A 25250-nucleotide genomic window follows, 5' to 3' on the forward strand; every position below is an offset into this window, starting at 1 on the left:
TGAGTTTCTAGTCCTATAGTGAACATTAATGTAGATTTTAAGAGTAGTTTTAGGAGTAGGTTTACAGGAGCTATACATCCTTTATTGAAGCAATTCATGTAAATTTAAAACATTCTTTTAAATAATCCTTTATAAGTGTGTTTTTATTTACATCATGAATATCCTCAACTGTTTTTTTTTTTTTTTTTTTTTTTTTTTTTTTTTTTTTAATAATGTTAAGATAGTGATTCAAAAGGATATACCTTCTTAATAAAATGACCTATACGGTAACAAAACTTATACTAATATACAAAATATATGTTCCACCTCCTAAGCCCTTTAGAACACAATTAGCCCACCACTATGTTAGACACATCAGTTAGGGTATTAGTGGGTAACAGAAGAAAAAAAACAAAAAACAAAAAAAAATTATTAGATTTCAATAAAAGAGCACAAAATAGGTAAAGAATCACAATATATTCCTAGATTGAACATAAAAAACTAGCATCCAACTTTTATCTGTTACAACAACAAAACATGCTAACAGATTTGGCCATGCAAAAGAGGATCAAGGGCGGTGTTATATCAAGTCAAAACCAATGCCAAGCAATACGAAACTAAATCTCTAGTCATACTTAACCAAAATTCAACTCATAGCCTCTAAACTAGATTATTCATATTTATTTATCTGAAGTAAATAAGTAGAACCGCACAGACAAGAGAGATCGTTCATTTTTCAGAATGAGTTCACGATATCCACCAAGGATGAGTATGTCCCTACAATCATGCAGATTGTCGACACTACCGTAATAGAAACGCTCAAACCAATCTGCAAAAGTTTTAACCAACATCATTGTCAGACAGATACTAAGAAAACAAGGAGTACTATGATGATGAAATACATACTACAAAGGTCAAAGCAGACATCTTGCAAGAATCATGCTCAAAATGTATTGGAACTTACTTGTGTGGTTGTGGCCTTACTCCCATTGATCCTCAAAAAGCATAAAGCGGGTAATATGAGGGACTGTACCAAAATACAAAGAACCAAACGCGTTAAGTTTAAGCGTTGGAAATGTATTACTAGCTTGAACTCAGAACGGCATACTTACCGTCAAAATACAAAGAACCGAACCCATTAAAGCCATCAAGAGACCTACATTCAGAAAACACAAGAAAATGAGAAATTTGAACGGACGAACAAGAAGGAAGTATGAAAGTTCAACAGAAACATATATCAAGTCTGGTTTTGCAAAGCGAAACTCTATGCAATTTTTCATTATAGATATTTAACTTTTGTTTGTCAATTATAGTTTGATACATTAAAATGATAGAAAAAACAGTTGGGTACCTCATGAAATTTGCATAAAATTCAGTACTTGTTTGTGGAGTTTGCAATAAGTACTACAAGTAATGCTTACCGAAAAATGGAAGAGCAAATGCAACGCAAATAGAGGATGCGACTAGCGCGATCCGTAGAATAATAAAGCACCAATAACTGTTCGCAATTTTAGCAGGCAAGAGCTCTTCAATGGCACTAGCCAATGGGTTCATTAGCAAAGCATATGTATAAAATGTTAAGGAGACAAATGGATTACTTTTAAAACATCACAACAATTTTTTTGGTATGTAAGTGATCATGAAAAGGATATTTGGTGAATGGGTTGACGATCTGCAAATACGTAAACATAAATCAATTTCAATAGTTGAAAACAAACTGCGAAGATCAACCAAGAGATGAACACTTACAACTGTCAACAGTGCAACTTTGGATGCAATTGCATCTTGAGGCATGTTCAATGTTATTTGGGACAAAGATTGTTCTCCAAACATGAGAAAACCCATAACGGCAACAATCCCGTACAAAAAAACACACAACACAAAGCTGCAAAAGAATCAAGTGCAAAGTTGATCAAGATGTGTACTCAATGATCACAGATGCATATATAGCATATATGATATATCAGTTTGATTTTTCAGAAGTTGACTGTTACTCATCAAGATCTTGAAAAAGTTTTATATATTCATCTCAAAACATAAAAAGTAGCATGTTTGACTTCAAAAGTCAAAGTGTCTCACCAGATTATCATTGCCTTTGTAAACTTGGTTTTGTCAGCCATTGACTGGTATATATTAGGAAAAACACAATGTCCCGAAAAGCAAAATCCGTATACACCAAGCGCGAAAGCAATCCCACCAAACTTAATGGGTGGACCATTTTCGTGAAAGCCAACATTCACTGTGCCAAGCCAGAACACACACAAAAGGACCATAACAGTGGACACAACACCAGTAGCTGCAAATCAACGAAAAATATGTATATTTAAAGTCAATGAATTATACGCAAAAATCGTCAAAATAGCATTGACTATAACGTACCTGAAAGAAGTGAGATCACTCGCGCGTTTTTCACCAAAAGGGTGAGTCCCATAATGACAGCAGAAAGAATGGCGTAGAAGTGAACCGAGTCCATATTGAGACCGCCGAAATGCAAGGATAGATCAGGAAACAAACTAGCAATATTGTCTCCTTCTAATATAATGAACTCCACACAATATGCCTGAAGATAACTCATGATTTATGAACATAGAAGCAGTGGTTGTAGTGTTTCTACATACTAAATTTAAGTTTAAGAAACGGTTTACTTACGTAGAGGGATGTGTACAAAATTATCTGCAAGAAAACGGAGAGTAGATTAGTATAAAAAAAGCTTCAAAAATATCATTTAGTAAAGGGATCGTCAAAGCAAAGAGATCATCTATCTAACCAATATGCAAAGAAAACACTACAGTTCACAATATATATATATATATATATATATATATATATATATATATATATATATAGACATAGACTATTAGGTTCAAGAGTGAACAGTGATGTATTTGCAAACTGAAAGAATTAATCCTTGTCACACACATGTGTAAATCAATGGCCAGGATTTGTTCACTCAGTCCGCAAGTACACTTGTGTTCACTCTAGAACCCCACCCCACACACACACACACACATAAAGAGAGAGAGAGAGAGAGAGAGAGAGAGAGTGAAATACAATTGGCCTTAACGCGAGCGTACGCGATGAGTATTCTGCATGTTATATTTTTCGAGTTTGTTAAGCCGCATGTTATAGTTGTCCGGGTTTGTGAAGTAGCATGCTATATTTTCGGAGTTTAGGAAATCCGCATGTTATATTTTCCGATTTTGTGAATCTGCATAGGTGTCCGGGTTTTGTGGATCCGCATGTTATAGGTTGTCCGGGTTTTAAGCCGCATGATGAATCTTCTGGGTTTGGTAGTCTTCCGAGTTTGTACGTTAAAATCCGCATGTTATGACCTCAATTCCGCATGTTATATTTTCACAGCGTACGCATCGTACGTTAAGGCCAATTGTACGTTAACCAACCCCTATATATATATATATATATATATATATATATATATATATATATATATATATATATATATATCATGGACTGTTTACTTTTGCATTTTGGCAAGAAGGATGGCTATAATCATTTTCAAAACGCACACCCAGGGGTGGAATTTTTGACAAAGGAACGAAAACATGGTGTGCACCTAGCATAAAATTCGTGGGTTTAGATTTAGCCTAAATGGGTCAGTTGTGGGTTGAACACGCAAAAACATATAGCTAAATGGGTTGGGTTCAAGTTGACCTCGCAGGTTGACCTGTTTAACCTGATTTATTCGTAAATGTGTTTTTATGTCGTAACATAAAATAATTGGTACTTTCTGCCAAATTTAATAAGTAAAACTTAAAAGAAAAGCTGAGATCAACTTTGTAATCTACAGATACCTGGTTTATATACATTTGTATTTTTTGTTATAAATTTGTAATTATAGAGTATTGATATGCAAATCGGGTTAAACAAGTCGTTATTGCGTCAACCCACGGACACTTGTGTCATGTTCTGGTTTATGTGTTTGGCATGATTTTCGTGTTTGTGTCTTGTTCGGGTTCAACCCGCCAACCCACAAACACGACCCGTTTAGCAACCCTAACATCCAAACAAAACACTTGCTAACATGATATATCGACTTACTGCTATGATTAGACGCCCGTATTTCCCAAATGCAGCTTCTCCAATATCAGGATAGCTTTGGATGGTTTCTTTGCTCTCAAAGCAGTTTTTCATGAGATAAGCCGTGTAACAACACATCACTGCAAACAAGGCTAACAAGCCCATGCCCGCCCACCCGGCTTCTGCTATTGTATTCGGCATAGAAAGCACTCCGACTCCAACCATCACATTAACCGCTAATCCAACAAAAAACCAAAAATTAAAAACATTCATATACTGTTGTTTGATCAAACTTGAAACTGAAAACAATAAGTATGATTAATGTATGATCTTACAATTGAAAACAGTCTGAGTGACGCTGCATCCGAATGTAATGGGAAGTTCATCGATGAGTTGATCAGGTATGGTTCCTCGCCCTGACCATGTCGATATCATTCTTGAAATTCTATCCAAATCTTGTTTGCTATAAACCTTTGAACATTCTGACAATAACTTGGACTTGAAGTTGCCATCAAAGTTACTATCGATGTTAGGTTCATACATTGAATATATAGAACCAGATGGTCGTCTGAGGAATCCCAAACTTGGTGTTGCTGAAAGCGAAAAAGGATCAAGTGTCTGCCTGTAATCAAATGGTTGAAAAAACTAAAATGTAAAGATCTTGTTTCAGTTTGTTTTCAGGATAACACAATATATCACCAGAAGATTAGTTTGTATAACAAAATTAACTGAATAAGCACAATCTATGAATGCTATGACACCAAAAGAGTTATTATGTTAACGTTACAACGACGTATATCAAAGTGACCAACTATGTGACACCTTACAAAAATCACAAATCCTATTGTATTTTTTTTTTTAATTTCTAGGTAGGTGTTTTAGCAATGATAAGTGTTTCTAAAAGATTTTTGGAAGTGTTTTGGTTTCTATGTAGTAGTTCGGTTCCCATGGTAGCGGACTCCAAAAAAAACGGACACCAGATATTTACGCGGGAAGCACTCCTTCAATACACTAACATGGCAAAACTTCATTTGTCTAGCGGACTTCAATTGAGGCTGCTACTTTGACTCGCGGACTCCCTATAAACCAAAACAACTTCCAAAAAAAAAAAACTCCTAGAAACGCTTATGATTTTCTAAAACACCTAGATATAAGAAAAAAATAAAGGATCCCCAAATCCTATGTCTTTCTTTTCACATGAGATAATACTATAGGTTATAACAAATGTCATACATCAAATACAACCAACGCGTTTGACGCATTGCCTATGGAAGAACAATGCAGATGCTTTTATAGTGTAAACAAGCTCATAGTTACACATAGCAAAGCTAGCTAGTCATATAACCCTAATTGTATTTTTTGTTAACATGTAAATATAGCTAAACAACAACTATAATTCTAAACAAAATTCTCACATCAAACATGCATAATGAACACAAAATTAAACTATATAAAAGCAAGAGATGAAATTGAAACTCACTTGAAACTCTGTGGCCACTGCCCCGCAGAAACTTGAGAAGACGACGACCTACGACTCGAAATATCATCATTCCCATCATCATTATCATCACTATCATTTGCTTCAATATCATCATTATCTTCATCATCGTCATCTTCAACCAAATAATAATCACCTTCCTTCCCAAACCTATCCGCCATTATTGTCAACAAAATAAGCAAAACTCACAACCAGAAGACGTTACACGAATAACCCAGATCAGAAATGACAAACAATCTCAATCTTATAGATCTACTGTGATCAGATAGTTACGTGAACTAATAATATAATATAAGAACAACAAAAAAAAACAAGTTTATGAATCAAGGTGGCATGATGATCTTGCATCGCATAGGCATCTAGTCGACCATGAGGTGTATCTGTCAAGATCGTACGAAGACATGATGGGAGTTGCGAAAAGACCGGAGGAGAGAGAAGGTGAATTGACGGACAGCTGTTTATAGGGTTGGGAAGCGACGAATGAACAAGGAACATGTTTTATAATTAATTTGGAAAGGTTGTGGTAGTTGACAATTCATTTGAATTTTGAACTCACTTGGTGTCTTCGGTTGTTATTTGTTGATAAAGTCCACAATTTGATTTGATCACATGGTAGATGACAAAAACAAAGATGTGATATGCTTTTTTATCACTTTTATGTGGTTGCTAACCCTTTATTTAAATTTTGGTACACGTAAGGTGAGTGTCATATAGAGCTTGATTTTTCTCTATGTACACATGTATGTTTGTGTATCTATATCTAGGGTCAGGATTTAGAGAAAACGGTGAAAATTGGGAAAATGATGAGAACGTTTATGGCTCGTCCGATCAAAACAATCCATTAACTAGATTGCGCGGTGGCGTTTTCATAAATAACATCAATTTTATTATGTGGGACGCGCTTCATTAAGGGTAAAATGGTCTTTTACCGCTCATATTCAAAACGCCATCAAATAATAAAACACCATACAAAAAAATAAAACGCCATTAAAAACAAAACGCCAAAAATTAGTGATAAAACGTGTTGGATATTACAGGAAGATGAAACAACACAGTAACTGAATTTCAGTTAATAACATTAATTAGAAGAAATTTCATCCTAAATTACGCGCCAAAAACATCATTACATATACGAGGTAAAAACATAGCTTCCATAATCACTTCAATCTATCCATTTCTGCAAAAAAACATTTGTAACCAAAACGCCAACTTAACCAAAACGCCAAAAATGGCAACAATCGTTTCCTGGAGATACACTCTGGCAATTAGGCGATTCGTCCTCCGTTTTGACAACAGAAGGAGGGTGTATGTTAAGACGGTCAGGGGAATTCTGAAGATGGAAGAAGAGATACAGAGGGGAATCTTATCCATTGGCATCGCTCTAGACAACGAATGCCATGAAACACATATGCTTATGAAAGCATTAACCAGGAAATTTGGACCAATCAAAGCAGATGTGAAGCCGGACCCTGTCATGACATCATGGCGTTTTGATGATGAAACAGACATGGTGACGCTTACATACGACAGCGGACAGCAGGAAGTATACTGGCTAGAAAACATCATGACAAAGCAGCGACTGAGTTTCATGGAAGAATTGCATAACGCCACTTGTACCAACACAGAAATAGACTCAAATTTGGATTAATGCAAGACATGTTCAAGTGGAGGCTTCAGAATCTTCCGGAACAAGAAACTGATGAAGGTGAAGGTGATGACATGGATGAAGATCCAGATGAAGACTCCGAGGAGGAAGAAGATGACGCAAGTGATAGATACTTTTCGGATATAGTACCATCTAACGAAGGCTTTTAATTTTTTTCCTCTTTCTTTTCTTTTATGTAATCTTCTTTTCTTTTTTTTAAGATAATTAAATGATATATTTCTATCTTTATTAGCAAAACGCCAAAAAAATACTAAAAATGGTAATAATCCTTACAGAACGCCAAAAATAACAAAAAAAAATTCCTGCTTAATATTTTATTTACTCCGTTATTATATTTTGTCATCTTGGTCTGCATAACGCCATTTAAAAAAACGCCAAACTTAGAAGATGGGACGTCTATAACCTATAAAACGGATAAAAGCTGATCAAGACAGTAAATACAAAAACAGTAACTGAAAAGACAGTTACTTTATTACTATCATTTATTACAATAAAAAGTCCCACCTAAACTACGCGCCAAAAAACTCCTATAAGAGAGGGGTCTATACATGATGAAATTAATCACACCCAGAAAACACAAACGTCATATCCTCTAGAAACCACTCACTTTAAAACGCCACAGATGGCAAAGCTTTCACTGAAACGGATCCTTCTTCTGAGGGGGTTATCTCAATAATATTTTGTTGAATGAGATGGACATATATATTTAAGAAAAAGAGACTGATGACAGTGATATGCCATCATGTGAGCTTTGTTCTTGGTGATTATATGCATGGAATAAAGGGATCAACACAAGGGTAAAATGCTATTTTGGACTCCATTATTACAAATAGCATCAAGCAGAGGTGATCTTCAATGACATGCTACCAAACAAGAATATCACACCAAAACACAGGATGCCACTAAGCAGTTTCTTCTGAAAAAGACAAGGTTTATGTAGGAAAGTTGGCATCTAGCTAAAGTATTCAAAAAAAGGTTCAAAACGCCAAAAACAAATTCAAGAAGAAAGAGGTTGATGACAGTGAAGATTCGGAAGAAAAATTAGATTACCATTTTTTATTATTTTTTATCTCATTTTATATTGTTTTGATATCAAGTTATATGTTGTTTTTTTATCTAATTCTCTATAAATAAAATACATTATTATATAAAACGCCAAAAACTACAAACACAAAGACGCTAGTAGTATGAAAACTGGGAGAAAGGTTGCTGGCAAAGCACCTTGTAAAGGGTATTAAACGCCAAAATATTCACTAAACGCAAAAAAAATGGTCTTACTTTAATCTTATGCAAATATTAATGACTCCTAGTGAATTATTGTACAAAACGCCACAAACGCCAAAAAAATTAACCAGAAAACGCTATAACGCCAAAAAATTATATATGTGACACAAAAACAATTAATTCAACACCAAAAAGTTTAATAAGTACAATTAACGCCAAAAAAAACTTAGACGCCAGAAAATATTATACCGCGTTGGGAAAATAAAAGAAAAATGAAAAGACAAAAAAGCCCCTCCGCCCTTCTCTATGCCGCGGGACACGTGTTGGGCCAGGATTCGTTCTCACCGTTCTCACACTTTTGAGCGTTTTCTCCTGATCCTGTTTCTCTATATCTATACTATATAATAAAAGAAACCATTTTAGGGACACTTGTCATTATATTAGGCCATCTTTTATAGATAATTATTATTTTAGTTTAATCTCTTGTAATTAATTATAGATAACCCTCACCCCCTAAATATTATTAGTTTAATATCTTATATTGTAGATAATCCTCCTACTAAATATTATTAGTTTAATATCTTATGGATAAATATTATTAGTTTAATTTTAGTGAGTTTTATATATTCATAACTTTTAAATATAAAACGACTTATTTCACTATTCCATATTTAGACCATGCACACTTTACTTCGTTATTTCACTTTACTCCATATTTAGACCATATACTCTACTTTAGTTCAATTTCTTTATAGTCTATTCGGTTAACTTTATACTCGGTATTTCATATCCACATCCCCGATAAATCTTGACGACTGTATGTGTCAACATATTACATTATATTTTATTCAACTCGTGTAATAAGCGAGATTTTTAAAGATATATTGTTTTATTATTTACTATGTAAAATTACATTTTTTAACCCCGTGTAATGCACGGGGTTATAACCTAGTTATATTGGTATAAGAGCCTTTAGATCATAAAACTAGAGGGTTGAGATTAAATAAGAACCTTTCGATCATAAAAATAGAGGGTTGAGATTAAATCTTAGCCACAAAAGTAAATTTCAAATGAAATACATGGAGGAGTATATATATGTATATATTAGGAATAAAAAACCTATCTCATAACTATCTCTCCATCTTTTCCTACCTTTAATCTCTCACCCTCTTTATTACTCTCTTTCGTCTTATACATCTCGATATTCCTCTCAGATCTGCAAATTTGTTACTTCATTCGTTCAGTTTCTTGGTGAATTCATTCAAAAGTTAGTTTTGTAATTGTCGTTGATTCCACAAATCGTGTCGTTGAGGATTAGTCTGTAATAGGGTTTTACAGTGAGGCGGAGCGAGATTAGAATCGTGATGGCGTCACTAAGTGATTTCGATTAGAGAAATGAAGGAAGCGACAACGCGTGTTTGTCACAAAACGGGTTAAAGAATGAGATGCAGTCATCGATGACAGGATTAATGCCAGGGATGTGATTGATGTTTTCCAAACAACACATCCAATTCCTACGCAATTCCCCGTAGTTTTTGCTGTGAATCTGATTTGAATAGGTAAGTAATAGTAATTATCTAAGATTTATAGGTTTTGAGGAATGTAAATGCATTATGTGTATTGCTTCCGTCAATCATGTTCTTAATTGTCGATATATCGAGTGGTAGTTAATAGTATAGGACAAGATGAGATTGTAGTGTAAATTCCAGTTCGTACGAATGGCAGATTCGCACAAACCGGACACCCATCTGTCCCAGGGGCGCATCTGCATATAAAGCCCATTCGTCCTAGTTGATACTTGCGAATGGGTCAGGCCTATAAATAGGGAGTCAAGTCTTGTCATTTGTAAATTTTGTGGACCAGAGAGGGGAAACTTTGTCCATTTGGTTTTGTGGTATTGTAACTTCATATAATCAATATAAACCAATTTAATTAGCTTGTTCTTGTGCATGTCACCTTCATACTCGGATTCCCCACGAGATATTGAGTCAAACTAGCCGGTCAGAGCATTTGGGATCACTGAAACGGTCCTTTCAAATGGTATCAGAGCAGGAGACCAATTTCCCCAGACTGAAGACACAAGATTCAAGCAGATTCAAGCCAATTTGGATCTGAATTCATCATCTTTCTACTCACTTCTTTTCTACTCATCTTCTTTAAACTTAAGACGCATAATTAACGTCGAATTCATGGACAAAATTGACTGATTTTTGGATATGTTGTGTGAAACCATGTTTTAATCAATCCTTGAAAGAATCAGATCAAAATTAGAACTAATTCACTGAAAATTCTTGAAAAACCATGAAAAACGAAACTTGAGTTTCGAGATTCGTCCGAGTTTGTTACGACACATTCGTACGAACGTGCATAAAAGTCAATTTTTGGAAGAATTGTCACATTCGTACGAACCGGACAAGTACAGTTCACACAAACCTGCTCATTTGTTGTTAGATTGTTATCATTTGTCACATTCGCACGAATATGTCACATTCGTACGAAGTGATATCTCCCATTCGCACGAAAGCGATTTACATTTCTATTTCAAAGTTGTTTGACCGTGTGTTGATTTTCGCAGGTGTTAAACATGGATTCTGGATTTCACAATGCCTTTGCAACAATGCCGGATTGGAAGGCTCAGACTTTAAATTTTGAAAATGAACATGGAACGTCATCTAAACCACCTAGGTTAATGCACTTAGACGATTATAGAAAATGGGAAGAGTGGTTTGCTGATTGGGTTCAAGGTTATCATATGAGGTGTTGGTATGCAGTTTTGAGAGAATATAAGGAACCCTTAGATGAAAATGGTCAAAAGAAGTCACTGATAGAATATAATGAACAAGAACAAGAAAAATTCAAATATGAAAAGAAAATGATAAGTTTTCTGCAACAATCAGTGAAAGACAGTATCCTATCATTGTTACAACATAACAAAACTGCTTATTCAATTTGGATTGCATTGAAAAATAAAGCTGAAGGAAATGAGCTGGTGATGAAAAGCAAAAGAGCCTTAATGAAGAAATAATTTGAAAAATTCACAAGTCTAAAAGGCGAAATAGTGAAACAACTGATAGAAAGATATTGTTATTTGATCAAAGAATTAAAACTGCTAGGAATCGAAAAGAATCGAGAAGATATGATTGACAAGCTCGTTGATGCACTTCCAAAAGAAAACGATTGGTCCACATTTATTATGATCATGAGAAACAATATGGAAATCGAGACCATTAATTTAAACAACTTAATCCAAAAATTGGAAGCACACGAGTTAGAATTGAGAAAAGCAGGGATGTTAAAGAATGAACAGCAAGATGTAAGCCTGTGCTACAGAAATGGTAGTTCATCAGATAATCAGAGTCAAAAAGTACAGACAACATACAGTGCAAAAAGTTCATCTGATTTTTTCTAGATTTTCGACAATCAACAACTCAAGCGGCAGTGGATTGGAGCGTTTTCGAGCAATGAATCAAAATTTTCAACTCCAAATCTAAAATTAACACAAGGACCAAATTCAAATCAAAGAAACAATCAGTCTCATGTGCTACAATGCAATGTCATGGTAAATCTACAAAATAATCAAAGTATGAGTGAATCCACAGTAAAATAGCACATGGCATTTCTGGGATCAGTTCTTGAATCATATGATAGTCTCATAGCCGGAAGAATTGGAAACTGTAATATGACAAAGGAGGACTATGACCAAAGTGATCCAGAAGAGATGGAACTAATGGATGTTCTGTGGAGTATGGCAAGTATTATGAGAAGAGCACAGAGAATTACTGAGATTACTGGGAGACAATGTGTACTTGCATCCGATTCTATACTAGGGTTCAACAAGTCAAAAGTGACCTGTTTCAAATGCAGAAGGAAAGGACATTTCAAAAGAGAATGTACAGGTCATGAAAATCAAGACAACATCAATCCATTCAGTAGGTTACAGGTTGAAGCCGGATCTTCTGAATCAAGAAACAAAGCATTAGTTGTTATACACGAAGATGTAGGTTTCAATTGGAATAATATGTATTTTCAACCTAACAGACAAGCAATGCTTGCTGTGTAAGATTAAATATATTATGTTTTAATATTTAATCGAGTAGCCATTATAATCATTTACATAATATAGATCAAAATATATAATAACCTATTAAATAATTAGTTGGTAATTGTTGATGGACCATATTACCCATATTAACTAATTAGGTTTCCTCTTGGGTGCTTATATAAGGAGACTTATGTAGAGGTTCTGTAGGATCGTGTTTTGACCCGAACGAGTATATCAGAGGAGTTTTGATCAGATACAGGTGCGGGAAACAAGTACCTGACGTAGAAACAGCTAGATCTTCACTTAAATCACTTTTCTGATTGATATTACAACGTTTACATTCAAATCTCACACCGGCAGCACCTCGGTATGGAATCTCACACACGTTACAAATGAGATCCGCTTATGGGGTATTTATAGTGTTGGTAGGTCCCCACATACGGACATGTCCGTATAAGCGGACCTGACAAATAAGCGGACCTCCTATGTCCGTATAATCGGACCTAACAAATAAGCGGACCTCCTATGTCCGTATAAGCGGACCTGACACATAAGCGGACCTCCTATGTCCGTATAAGAAGACCTACTCTCTAAAACACATATACTCTCCAGTTTTCTCGTAAAACGTGCCCTAATCTATACAATACAATGAATAACATGATCCAAGACGAAATCAACAGATGTAGTGCACCAACAGACTCCCCCCCAGATGTTGATGGAGTCTTTCATTGAGTCACGACTATGTTGTGTCTTCACATCTTCAGTCTTGATCAGTCTCTGGGCTTTTCTCTCTCAATCTTTTCTTGCAGGTCTTCAGACTCCCCCTTGCGATATGCTGGCATTTCTTCAGTTCATCAGCATCATCTTCAGGATCGTTATCTGGCCTTCCGTCTAACAGCTTCTCATTTTATCCTGCAAAAGCTCTACCTCAAAGTAAATTTCTCAAATTTCTCTCACATACATATTTCAAACATAAACACATGAACTAACTCAGACTCACTTCTCAAAAACAAAATGATTTTCCAATCTGATGAACCACTTTAAGGATTGATAAAAAATAATCAGTTTTAAACACAAACTCCCCCTCAAATTATACTCATCATGCTTAGCACTCAGAATTTTGAAAATCAGCTTTCCAATATCAGTTGTCAAAAATCTTTTTGAGTTTTCTGAAACTTTATGCTAAAACACACTGAAAATCTTTTTGGATTTTGAAATAAAGAAAATGTAATGCAGTAAAGAAAATATTTACAGACAATATTTTTGTGAGTTCGTGTAAGAGGATCATATCAGTTTATGAGACAAGTCACCTTGTTTGTGTTACCTTTGTGTTTGACCCATTTTATCATTACCCCTAGATACACCACTTTGAGCCTAGCGTTCGTTTGTTACCCGTTTGTGATTTGATAGCCGGATCGTGTTACGTGATTATTATATTTGACATAAAAAAAATCGAAAAAAAGAGGAAAAGAAAAAAAATAGAATAAAGTTGTGGGTCAAAATGACCAATGTGTTAGTATTTGTTTCGTATATATCCGGTTTATCTTGTGTTTATGTGTTATGTCCGAAAAAATGAAAAAAAATATATATATATACAATACCTACCCTTAGCCCTTACTTACCCAATAAAGTCCTTTTGATCCATGTTGAGTTTTAACAAATAGGTGGAAATCTGATTGACGTACAAGCTTATGATAGTGTTGCTTCAAAGTTTGGTTTTGAGAGTTCACTCAAAATTACATATTTATTAGCCGAGAGATGAATGAAATTGTGAGGGGTATTGACATTGCATAATTGATTGCTTGAAGGTAAGAAAAGCTTGATTAGGTAGGCCCGTTTTTATTTAAAATGTTATGATTCGTCACCTTTTGAACGTTGTAAGTCTTGTGAAACTTTTGTGGTGGATAACTTCGTAGTTCGCGTTATAACTTGTTCGGGATTTGCGTTCTTGTTAAAGTGTTTAAGTTGAACATGCTGCTTTGGATTTTGCTTAGGGACAAGCAAAAGGTTAAGTGTGGGGATGTTTGATATGTTTATAATTACACATATTTTTCGTATCAAATTCCTTACATTCTTATGATTTTGGATGTGGTTTTCTCGCGATTTGGATACTTAATTGTTTAAATTATGGATTTGCAGGAATTGATGATGAACCTGCTAATTTCGCGGTGAAAACGGAAGAAAAATGGTGCAGCGAAAGGAACACGGAAAGACGTGTCGGAAAAGCAAGAAAAAAATAAAATAATGTTGTACAGGACCCTTTACGGACCGTAAGACCAGGTCTTTACGGTCCGCAAGGAGGAGGCGCGCACCCGGATTGACCTAGTTGCTTACGGACCGCAAGCCTTTCACCATACGGTCCGTAAGCGAGTCGGTTTTCACAAAAAAAATTATAAATCAAGGCAGCTGACTAGGGTTTATTCATTCACGCAACACAGGCGGCATTGGAGCATTCTTGGACGATTGTGAGGCATCTTGAAGCTGTGCAAGAGTCTTGGAAGCTTTCGGTTCGAGTTTGGAGCGTTTCGGGTTCATTAAACATTAGTTTTTCGGTTTCTTTTCGTCTTGAACTATGAATTCAGTTGTTTCCAGACTTTGTTCAGTTGTTTTATTGAATATTATGAGTAGCTAAACTTCACAACTACCTAGGTTTTGATGAACTAGATGATTGTAATGCATATTTGACATGATTTCGGTTATTTGATGTGATTTACATAATCTTTCTTTGATATTGATCTTGATATTGCATGCTGGTATATTTTGATTGTTATTAGTCAATAAATTCAGCGGTTTAGGCACGAAGAAATTCCCCCTAGACTTAGGATTTAATTTAATTCGGTTATCTTAGGATTTTCGGGTTGAATATTGTGTTGAGAAATTGACCAAGTTGATTAATAATTAAAATCACGATATTAAAACTTGCATCCTCATCTTGTGACTCGAAAGACGATTAGGGTGAGCTAGGTTATTAGTTAATTATTGGTGGGTAGATTGGGTGACCGATAGCTCGGGCTCGTTTATTGCATCGTAATTAGGGTTTCCTAGGATTTCAATTATCAAAGTTGGGTTTGCTTTGCGATTGTGGGATTCTCTCTCAACTTTATTGTCTCTGAGGTCAAAAGGATTCTATTTTCGTAGGATTTGGTATCGATAGCTCGAGCCTGTTCGTTCTAGCACTTCACATTTAGTCTTGCTTTCTCGTTTGGGACATCTCTAGCGGGGGGTCAATCGAGGGAAATAGATATTTAACCGTCATCATTGTCACGTTAGCATTGCATGATTCTAGGGATTCGACACCTAGGTAGCCTTTATCTCATATATATTTGATCACAATTTACGCACGTGTTTGCTTCGTTTGCTTGTTTTGTTTCCTACGTTTTCTTGCTTATTTTAGTTGTTAATTAATTATTTAAAATCACTCAAAACAAATCTAAAAATTTGACTACTTATTCGATAGAGGTTCAGTATCTAGAGTTTGCATATAGTGTCCACGGATTGATATCCGGTCTTGCCATCTACACTACACTGCGACCGGTGCACTTGCCGATTGTGTGTGGTTTAGGTTGTGATTCCATTTTTAAAACTTGTTCGAATTTAATATACACATTTTCACACATCAAGTTTTTGGCGCCGTTGCCAGGGACACTGGCACTTTAGAGAACGACCCGAGTCGTCTATTTAGTTGTTTATTTGCTTTCATAGATTTCCATTGCCTTTAGGTACCTTTTGCTTGCAATTTGTGCCTTTAGGGTTAGATTTGCTTTAGTACTTAGATTAGATTTCTTCTCATTGTATGCACCACACTCGTTCACAGGGGCCACCTTCGTTTGCTGCTTCGTCTGAGCCCGAGCGAGATTTCCACGAGCGCCTTCGCATTTTCCGAGCTAGTCAGGTACACACTTCATCTTCTGCTTCTACTATGGCTGACAACGAAGCCCCAGCTAGGAGAGTCGTCGCAGACTACGCCAGGCCGAACGCGGCCAATGCTCGTTCCAGCATTACCCGACCCGCTATCGGGGTTAATCGCTGGCAGATCCCACCCCAGATCATCACGATGGTTACGAACACCATCCAATTCCATGGACTACCTTCTGAGGACCCGAATGTCCATCTCTCGCGCTTTTCAGCTATCTGCGATACGTTCCAGGAGCAAGGTGTCACCGAGGATGCCTGCAAGCTGCGCCTATTTCCATTCTCGCTCGCTGACCGCGCCCATGCTTGGTTGGAATCCCTTCCTGCGGGATCCATTACTACTTGGGCCGGTATGAAAGAAAAATTCTTAGGTAAGTATTTCCCTCCTTCCAAAACCGCTCTTCTGAGGAGCATGATCCAAGAGTTTCGTCAAAAGGAGGGAGATTCATTCTACGAGACGTGGGAGCGTTTCAAGGAGTTATTACTCAAGTGTCCTCATCACGGATTTGAGGATTGGGCTTTAGTTGAGAGGTTCTATCATGGAGTGACGCCCACTACGAGGAATATGTTGAACACTACTGCCGGTGGCAATCTTCTGACCGCCAAGACACCTGATGAGTGCATGGATATGTTCGAGGATATAGCGATGAGTAGCTATGAGTTTCCTGAGTCTAGAGATTCATCCACTACACATAGAGGAGTGCACAAGGTCGATGAGGTCACCAGGATGCAAGCACAGATTGATGCTTTGAAGCAGCAGGTGAGTGATATGAAGGTACAGAAGGAGCAGCTATGCGAGATATGCACTGGTAGGCATGACACGACCGCGTGTCCTATTGACGGGTGGTCCGTAGGACAACCCTTATAAGGTTTAATACAATGCACATTCTATACTTTATTCGGTTAATTGCTTGAACTTGGTAACCACTAGATGTTTGGATTATGCAGGTGCTAAAGTGTTCAAAATGCAGAATTATAAGATGGCAGCGTGGATTTTGTTTTGTTGGAGGGCCATAATTGACATTTTGGGAAACAACATAAATGGCCATGATCATTATTCTAATAAAAAAACCTACAAATATTCAAAGGGGCTTTTCAGTGTATTGACATCATCATCATTAAAAGTTCACATGAACATAGTGGAGAGCATATGTAACTTATCGAATTTAATGGCCTTTTTATGGAATTTTAAGAGGTCTCATGAGAGGTTTTTTTTATTATTATTATTCGGTTACACAACACTTAGTTAGGGAACGAATTTGGGACTTGGTGGAGGAGGGTTGTTCAAGCAATGGATAGCTAAACTCTTTATGTTCATCTTTAGTTGAAGGTTTGTAAAGACAAGTGTGCTTGATTTCATATTTCTAGAATGGTAAATTGAATTTATGTTTTATTTATCATGGTGTGTTCTTATTTGCTTGTAAATTGTTGATGCTTATGATTATTCTATTTTGAAACCATACGTTCTTGGTGCCGTTGGCAATCGAGATATCATGGGTAGAACTAGGATCAGGTAAGGGTCAATTGGTCATCGGGTAACAACCTCACGTTCTAGGAATCTGAGTACTTAGTTCCCTTTCATCACAACAAGTAATTGCACATGAACTATGTCTATGTAGTTCTTTCTAGTGAATGATAGCACAAATGTTGAAGCAAACCGGAAACTAAAGATGGTCACTCGTCTCTAATTGTTTACAACCAAAACTTTTCTTTTGCAATTTAATTAGTTAATCCTAGTTTTAAAAATCAACCAATCAAACCCACTCTTGAATTTATTTTTCTTTCAATTTAGTTTACTTTAGTGAAGTTAGACATACATCGAGATAGCACATATTCCACAAACTCCCTGTGTTCGATACCCACTTACCGCTATCTATATAGTTGTTATTGGGAATAAATTTGACTGTGACCACGACATCACGTCAAATTTTGGTGCCGTTGCCGGGGAGTAGTGCGCAACGTGTGTTATCTTGTGTATTAGTTTAAAAAAAATTAATAAAAAAATTAAAAAAATGAGTTACCAAGAGGAGTACGATTACGGTGATTATTATGATGAATATTCCCAACTTTCATATGAAGGCCCTCAGATGTACGATCAAGACTATTATCATGCTCAGTATACATTTGATCAGTATGGTTATGAATGTGTAACCCAACAACCTACTTTGCATTCTCAGTCACATAAATCTGAAAGTCTTGACAAGATGATGAGAAAGAGACACATGGTCCATGTTGAAAAAGAATTAACAAAACCTCATTTGTCAATGGAAGAACGAGTAGAACTTTTGGAATGGAAATATGATTTGTTACCAAAAGAGGTGAAAGAGATGAGGCCAGGGACGTCGATATTGGAAAAACGTCAAGCAAAACAACACTGGATATATGTGCAGATTGAACAAATGACACCTATGGGTGATGTAGAAGAAAAGGTTGTGAGTCCTCCCGAACTTGAAACTGAATTATTAGGGCCAAATGAGGAATATACAATTGAAATTATTGTGGAGGAACCACCTATGGAGAGCAAAGTTGAGGGCCTTTTACTTGATGAACCAATCAAAGTTGATTACAACTCTCCGGCTGTGGTGGTTATGGAAACCAAGAGTGTTAAGGATGCATGTTTAGAAATTAGGAAGGTGGCACTTCATGATGTGGGAGATTTCATTCATAAGTTGTGTTTATGGGAGAGTTTGGATTTGTTGGGTACAGAAAACGAAGTAGTGAAGTGGAGAGTAAACTACCGAGCATTTGTTGGAAATTCGGTAGGAAAATATGGATTTAAAGAATTTTGCAAAGAAAGATGGGACGTGACAAAGCACACACACGATAGAAGAATCAAACACCGTGCTTACATCAGCAACGAAAAAGGTAAATGTGCATTGAGACCACCTTGAGACATATCAGGTACGGTCGGGCTGAAGACCTAAATTTTAGCGCTCTCGGGAGGCAGCCCGAGGATGTAGAGTATTGTATTTGTGTTTTGTCTTGCTTTGTTTGGTGTTGTTTTGGTGTTGTGTTGTGTTTTGGCAGGTTATTACGTTTCAACCCTCGCGGATGCAATAATTCAAGTGTGGGGATGTTTGGCAACATCCCTGTTGAGATATTGGCGAATCTAAGAGATGTTTCGAACCGGTCCGATTACTGCAGCTTCATCACTACCAACACTGCTAATTTACTAATCAGGTCGTGTCTTGTTCTCATCTTGTGCACCTTTGTATATATTCATGTTTAAGTTTTTGGTTGGGCGGTTGGGTGGTGTTTTGATGTGTTTAGTTTATGGGTGTGAAAGTTGGTGGTGTCATGTTTTCAAAGAAGAAAAAAATATAAAAAAAAATATAAAATGAAAATACCAAAAAAAAAAAAAATTTGTGGTTTAAGTGTGGAGCCTTTTGGTTGGTGTTAAAAAGGTTTAGCAATCAAGTTTCCTTAAAACCATACATTGGGGTCAATGTATCCCAAGTGTGGGGATGGGGAGAAATTTTGAGGTTTAAAAAAAAATATTAAATCAAGCAAAACATTATGAGAATTTGAACACCTTGGATTAACCCCAAATGATACACCGGCAACCCTTAATACCCTTCATTCTTGGTGAGAGTTGAAGCCACATTTGTATATAAATAATGCTTATATTTGATGAGAGTGGCTACGGGTGGGGGTACATTAGAACTTGTGCTTGTATGCGGTTTGAGTCCTTAGTTAGACATGAATGCGAAAAGGATAAGGGCAATTAGGTAGCTTCGTCTTGGTGAGTGCGAGTGTGGGATTTGGGGACTTGGACCTCATTAATTATATATATGAGCATGGTTGCGAGAGGGGTGGGGGTTTGGACATTTAGTTGCCCATTTTGTGCCTAAAGCCTATCGTTTGTTACCCCTTAGCGTGTTTCCTAAAAATTTACCCCACTTGACCCGGTCTTATAGTGCTAGTAGTTATTTTAGTAGTGTGTAGATACGTTCGATGTTATGTTGAATGTTTGAAAAAAAAAGAGAAACGAAAATAAAAAAAAGAATGGAAAAAGCAATGAAAAAAAAAAGTAATGTTGAGTTGTCTTGTATATAAGTTTAAGTTTGTTTGTTTGTTTATTTCATTATGTAATAAAAGACCGGGCAAGTCCTTCGCTACTTCATATATATTCCATGTCCTACCCATTCACCTAGCTTTATTACAACCTTAAAAGCCCCTTTGATTTGCATTCATATTTGACACTCGTAGGAGGAGGACCGATTTAGGTACAAGCATATAGTTGTGCAACCGCCCGTTTGCCTTTTGTGTGTCTAGCTTACTAATGCTAGTGCTTACTTGTAGCCGAGAGGAGAGATTTAGAGAGGGGTGTATTGTTTTGGGTGTTAAGAACGGGTTATTAAAAGGACAACATGTTTTTGCTTGGTTTTCATACTTGATCGTTCTTGGTTGAAAATAGTTTTGAACGGGTTGCTTGGGACAAGCAACGGGTAAGTGTGGGGATGTGACGGGTGGTCCGTAGGACAATCCTTATAAGGTTTAATACAATGCACATTCTATACTATATTCGGTTAATTGCTTGAACTTGGTAACCACTAGATGTTTGGATTATGCAGGTGCTAAAGTGTTCAAAATGCAGAATTATAAGATGGCAGCGTGGATTTTGTTTTGTTGGAGGGCCATAATTGACATTTTGGGAAACAACATAAATGGCCATGATCATTATTCTAATAAAAAAACCTACAAATATTCAAAGGGGCTTTTCAATGTATTGACATCATCATCATTAAAAGTTCACATGAACATAGTGGAGAGCATATGTAACTTATCGAATTTAATGGCCTTTTTATGGAATTTTAAGAGGTCTCATGAGAGGTTTTTTTTTATTATTATTATTCGGTTACACAACACTTAGTTAGGGAACGAATTTGGGACTTGGTGGAGGAGGGTTGTTCAAGCAATGGATAGCTAAACTCTTTATGTTCATCTTTAGTTGAAGGTTTGTAAAGACAAGTGTGCTTGATTTCATATTTCTAGAATGGTAAATTGAATTTATGTTTTATTTATCATGGTGTGTTCTTATTTGCTTGTAAATTGTTGATGCTTATGATTATTCTATTTTGAAACCATACGTTCTTGGTGCCGTTGGCAATTGAGATATCATGGGTAGAACTAGGATCAGGTAAGGGTCAATTGGTCATCGGGTAACAACCTCACGTTCTAGGAATCTGAGTACTTAGTTCCCTTTCATCACAACAAGTAATTGCACATGAACTATGTCTATGTAGTTCTTTCTAGTGAATGATAGCACAAATGTTGAAGCAAACCGGAAACTAAAGATGGTCACTCGTCTCTAATTGTTTACAACCAAAACTTTTCTTTTGCAATTTAATTAGTTAATCCTAGTTTTAAAAATCAACCAATCAAACCCACTCTTGAATTTATTTTTCTTTCAATTTAGTTTACTTTAGTGAAGTTAGACATACATCGAGATAGCACATATTCCACAAACTCCCTGTGTTCGATACCCACTTACCGCTATCTATATAGTTGTTATTGGGATTAAATTTGACTGTGACCACGACATCACGTCACCTATTGCCCCTACTGAGACACCAGAGCAGGTAGAGTTTGTGGGAAATCGAAATCAGGGAAATTTTGGGGAGCGTTACAATTCGAATTGGAGGAACCACCCGAATTTCAGTTGGAAGAACAACCACCCACCGGGGTTTCAGTAGCATCAGAACTTGTTTCAGGACGTAGGAGCAGGATCAAGTTCGGGTACGAATAAAAGCCCCACGTTGGAGGAGATGCTGAGGCAGAACCAGGAGACAATGAAGCAGCATCAAGAGACCCTGGTTCAGCAGACACCGTTACTGACTCAGTTCATGACCAGAGAGGAGGCACGACATCAGGAGAACCAGTCGTGATTCTTGGAGCATGAGACTTTCATGAAGAATCAGAGCATGGCTTTCCAGAATCTTGAGAGGACTGTAGGTGCGATGTCAGAGAAGTTGAGTCAGAGACCCCCTGGTGGTCTCCCTAGTAGCACTGAGGGTAATCCAAATGCCACTGCAAAGGCTATTACTACGAGGAGTGGTCGAGGAGCTATAGAGGTCGAGCCGGCAGTCGATGAGGACCCGGAGGTCGACGAGGTGATTGAGATGGAGACCCCTGCTGGCAAAGTGCACCCTAGGCTGCGCCCAGCAAGTACAGCACAGTCCAGCGGGTCTCCAGTAGAGAAGAAGGATGCAGAGAAGGGGCCGATGAGGGTGTACAAGCCGACACCCCCTTACCCTGGTAGGTTAGTGAAGGGTAAGGACGCGGAGCAGTATGGTCGTTTCATGGAGATGCTAAAGAAGTTACACGTGAACATCCCGCTCGTCGAGGCTTTGGCAAAGATGCCAAAGTATGCGAAGTTTTTGAAGGATCTTCTTACGAATAAGAAGAAATTAGAGGATCTTTCGACTGTCACCCTGAGTGAGGAGTGTTCTGCTGTCGTGCAGAACAAGCTGCCAAAGAAAATGACTGATCCTGGTAGCTTTACCATCCCATGTCTGATTGGGAATCTTACTGTCAGCAATGCGCTTGCTGAACTAGGTGCTAGCATAAATCTCATGCCCTATTCCATTTTCGCTAAGCTTGACCTAGGAGAGCCTTCCCCTACGCGCATGAGTATTCAGCTCGCCGATCGATCGGTGAAGTTTCCTAGGGGCATCGTGGAGAACATGTTGGTGAAGGTCGACAAATTCGTGTTTCCAGTTGACTTCGTCATCCTTGATATGGACGAGGACTCTGAGGTCCCACTGATATTAGGTCGTCCATTCCTTGCCACGGCACGAGCACTTATTGACGTGTACGACGGCAAGTTGACTCTTCGAGTAGATGAGGATGAGGTCACATTCGACATTCAGCGTTCTATGAGGCATACCCAGCAGCATGATGACACTCTATACTTTATCGATACTCTTATGTCACATGTGGGTGGCCTTCTCAGCGAGATTTGTGGGAGAGATGCGTCTGATACGCATGATACTAGTATGGATGATCAGGGGAGTGAGGTCACTGAGTTAGATGTTGAGCAGGACCCTCTATTGCAGGCTACCGAGCCTTCCCCTAGATTCCGAAGGAGAGACCGTCTGTAGAGGCACCCCCGCCCCTGGAGTTGAAGGATTTGCCGTCTCATCTGGAGTACGCATTCTTGGGCGAGGGATCGCAGTTACCCGTCATCATTTCTGCTGGATTGACGGAAGAGGAGAAGAAGAAGCTGATGAGTGTTTTGAGAGAGCACAAGCAGGCTATTGCGTGGAAGCTGATGGACATCAAGGGTATTAACCCTTCATTTTGCACGCACAGGATTTTGATGGAAGAGGAGTGCAAGCCGGTGGTTCAGCCTCAGAGAAGGCTAAACCCTAATATGCAGGAGGTTGTGAAGAAAGAGGTGATTAAGTTGCTGGATGCAGGACTGATTTACCCGATTTCGGACTCTGCATGGGTGAGTCCCGTCCAGGTGGTCCCTAAGAAGGGGGGTATGACAGTGGTCGTCAACGATAGGAATGAGTTGATACCCACCCGGACCGTCACCGGCTGGCAAGTTTGCATAGATTATCGCAGACTCAATGATGCCACGCGCAAGGATCACTTTCCTTTGCCATTCATTGATCAGATGCTGGAGCGACTGTCAGGACAGCAGTTCTATTGCTTTCTTGATGGATTCTCAGGTTATTTCCAGATCCCTATTGCACCAGAGGATCAGGAAAAGACCACATTTACATTCCCTTTTGGCACCTTCGCGTATCGACGCATGCCATTTGGGTTGTGTAACGCTCCAGCCACATTTCAGCGTTGTATGGTGGCGATCTTTCACGAGTTGATTGAGGACTCCATGGAGGTGTTCATGGATGACTTTTCTGTGTTTGGGAGTTCCTTCGATCATTGTCTGCGTAATCTCGAGCGTGTGCTTACTCGATGTGAGGAGACGAACCTGATGCTTAACTGGGATAAGTGTCATTTTATGGTTCGAGAGGGGATTGTGCTAGGGCACAAGATTTCACAGGCGGGGCTTGAGGTTGATCAAGCCAAGGTTGATGTTATTTCCAAGCTCCCGCCGCCTACTTCTGTGAAGTCGATTAGGAGTTTCTTGGGTCATGCGGGATTCTACCGCCGTTTCATCCGCGACTTTTTGAAAATTTCTCGCCCGATGACCCAGCTGCTAGAGAAGGATAGGCCATTCGTATTCGACGATGAGTGTTTGAGGGCCTTCGAGTTGATTAGGGAGAGGTTAGTGAGTGCTCCCATTCTGATTGCTCCCGATTGGAGCCTCCCATTTGAGATCATGTGCGATGCCAGCGACTTTGCTGTTGGGGCCGTTCTAGGGCAGCGTAGGGAGAAACACTTTCATCCCATTTACTACGCTAGCAAGACCCTAAACGATGCCCAAGAAAATTACACCACGACGGAGAAGGAGTTGCTGGCAGTCGTATTCGCGTGCGACAAATTCCATTCCTATCTTGTGCTGTCAAAGACTATTATTTTCACGGATCATGCGGCTCTTCGGTACTTGTTTGCGAAGAAGGATGCGAAGCCTAGGCTTATTCGATGGATTTTGCTGCTTCAGGAGTTTGATCTAGAGATTAGGGACAAAAAGGGGGCTGAGAACGTTGCTGCTGATCATCTGTCGAGATTAGAGAGCCCCGAGATAGAGAAGACTCGGGAGGACAGGATTGGGGATGATTTTCCTCATGAGGCGTTGATGTATTTGAAAGCCCACGAGGAAGGCTTTCCCTGGTTCGCCGATCTGGCGAATTACTTGTCTACAGGTGACCTTGTGGAGGGCATGGCGTATCAGCAAAAGAAGAAATTCTTTGCGGATGTCAAGCACTACATTTGGGAGGATCCGTACTTGTTTAGGATCGGTGCGGACCAAGTTATTG

The 25250-nt window shown here is 38.0% G+C and overlaps 2 protein-coding genes and 1 non-coding gene across 3 annotated transcripts; 1 reads left to right on the top strand and 2 right to left on the bottom strand.

Annotated features, from left to right (window-relative positions):
• Positions 1-395: 395 nt before the first annotated feature.
• LOC110884900 (amino acid transporter AVT1A) lies at positions 396-5988 on the bottom strand. The gene is made up of 12 exons (XM_022132601.2): positions 5498-5988; positions 4353-4639; positions 4039-4253; positions 2629-2652; positions 2359-2539; positions 2059-2275; positions 1729-1864; positions 1632-1651; positions 1401-1546; positions 1092-1135; positions 944-1006; positions 396-808 (listed from the first exon to the last, which is right to left on the bottom strand). Exons 1-12 carry the CDS (start codon positions 5674-5676, stop codon positions 716-718), a joined length of 1605 nt encoding a protein of 534 aa, XP_021988293.1. The 5' UTR covers positions 5677-5988; the 3' UTR covers positions 396-715.
• A 10771-nt stretch (positions 5989-16759) lies between these two features.
• Positions 16760-16866, bottom strand: LOC118483452. Its single transcript, XR_004870741.1, has one exon. It is a non-coding gene; the product is annotated as a small nucleolar RNA R71 (small nucleolar RNA).
• A 5417-nt stretch (positions 16867-22283) lies between these two features.
• LOC110881516 lies at positions 22284-23462 on the top strand. Its single transcript, XM_022129745.1, has one exon. The coding sequence runs from the start codon at positions 22284-22286 to the stop codon at positions 23460-23462; it is 1179 nt and encodes a 392-aa protein (XP_021985437.1).
• The last annotated feature ends 1788 nt before the right edge of the window (positions 23463-25250 follow it).

This window comes from Helianthus annuus, chromosome 10, assembly GCF_002127325.2.
Source record: "Helianthus annuus cultivar XRQ/B chromosome 10, HanXRQr2.0-SUNRISE, whole genome shotgun sequence".
Lineage (NCBI taxonomy): Eukaryota > Viridiplantae > Streptophyta > Magnoliopsida > Asterales > Asteraceae > Helianthus > Helianthus annuus.

Coding starts and splice junctions, on each gene's coding strand:
- LOC110884900 (XM_022132601.2), bottom strand. CDS start 5,676: ATGGCGGATAGGTTTGGGAAGGAAGGTGATTATTATTTGGTTGAAGAT. Junction 4,640..5,497: donor CAGTGGCCACAGAGTTTCAA/GTGAGTTTCAAT, acceptor ATTTGATTACAG/GCAGACACTTGATCCTTTTT. Junction 809..943: donor GTAAGGCCACAACCACACAA/GTAAGTTCCAAT, acceptor AAACTTTTGCAG/ATTGGTTTGAGCGTTTCTAT.
- LOC110881516 (XM_022129745.1), top strand. CDS start 22,284: ATGGCTTTCCAGAATCTTGAGAGGACTGTAGGTGCGATGTCAGAGAAG.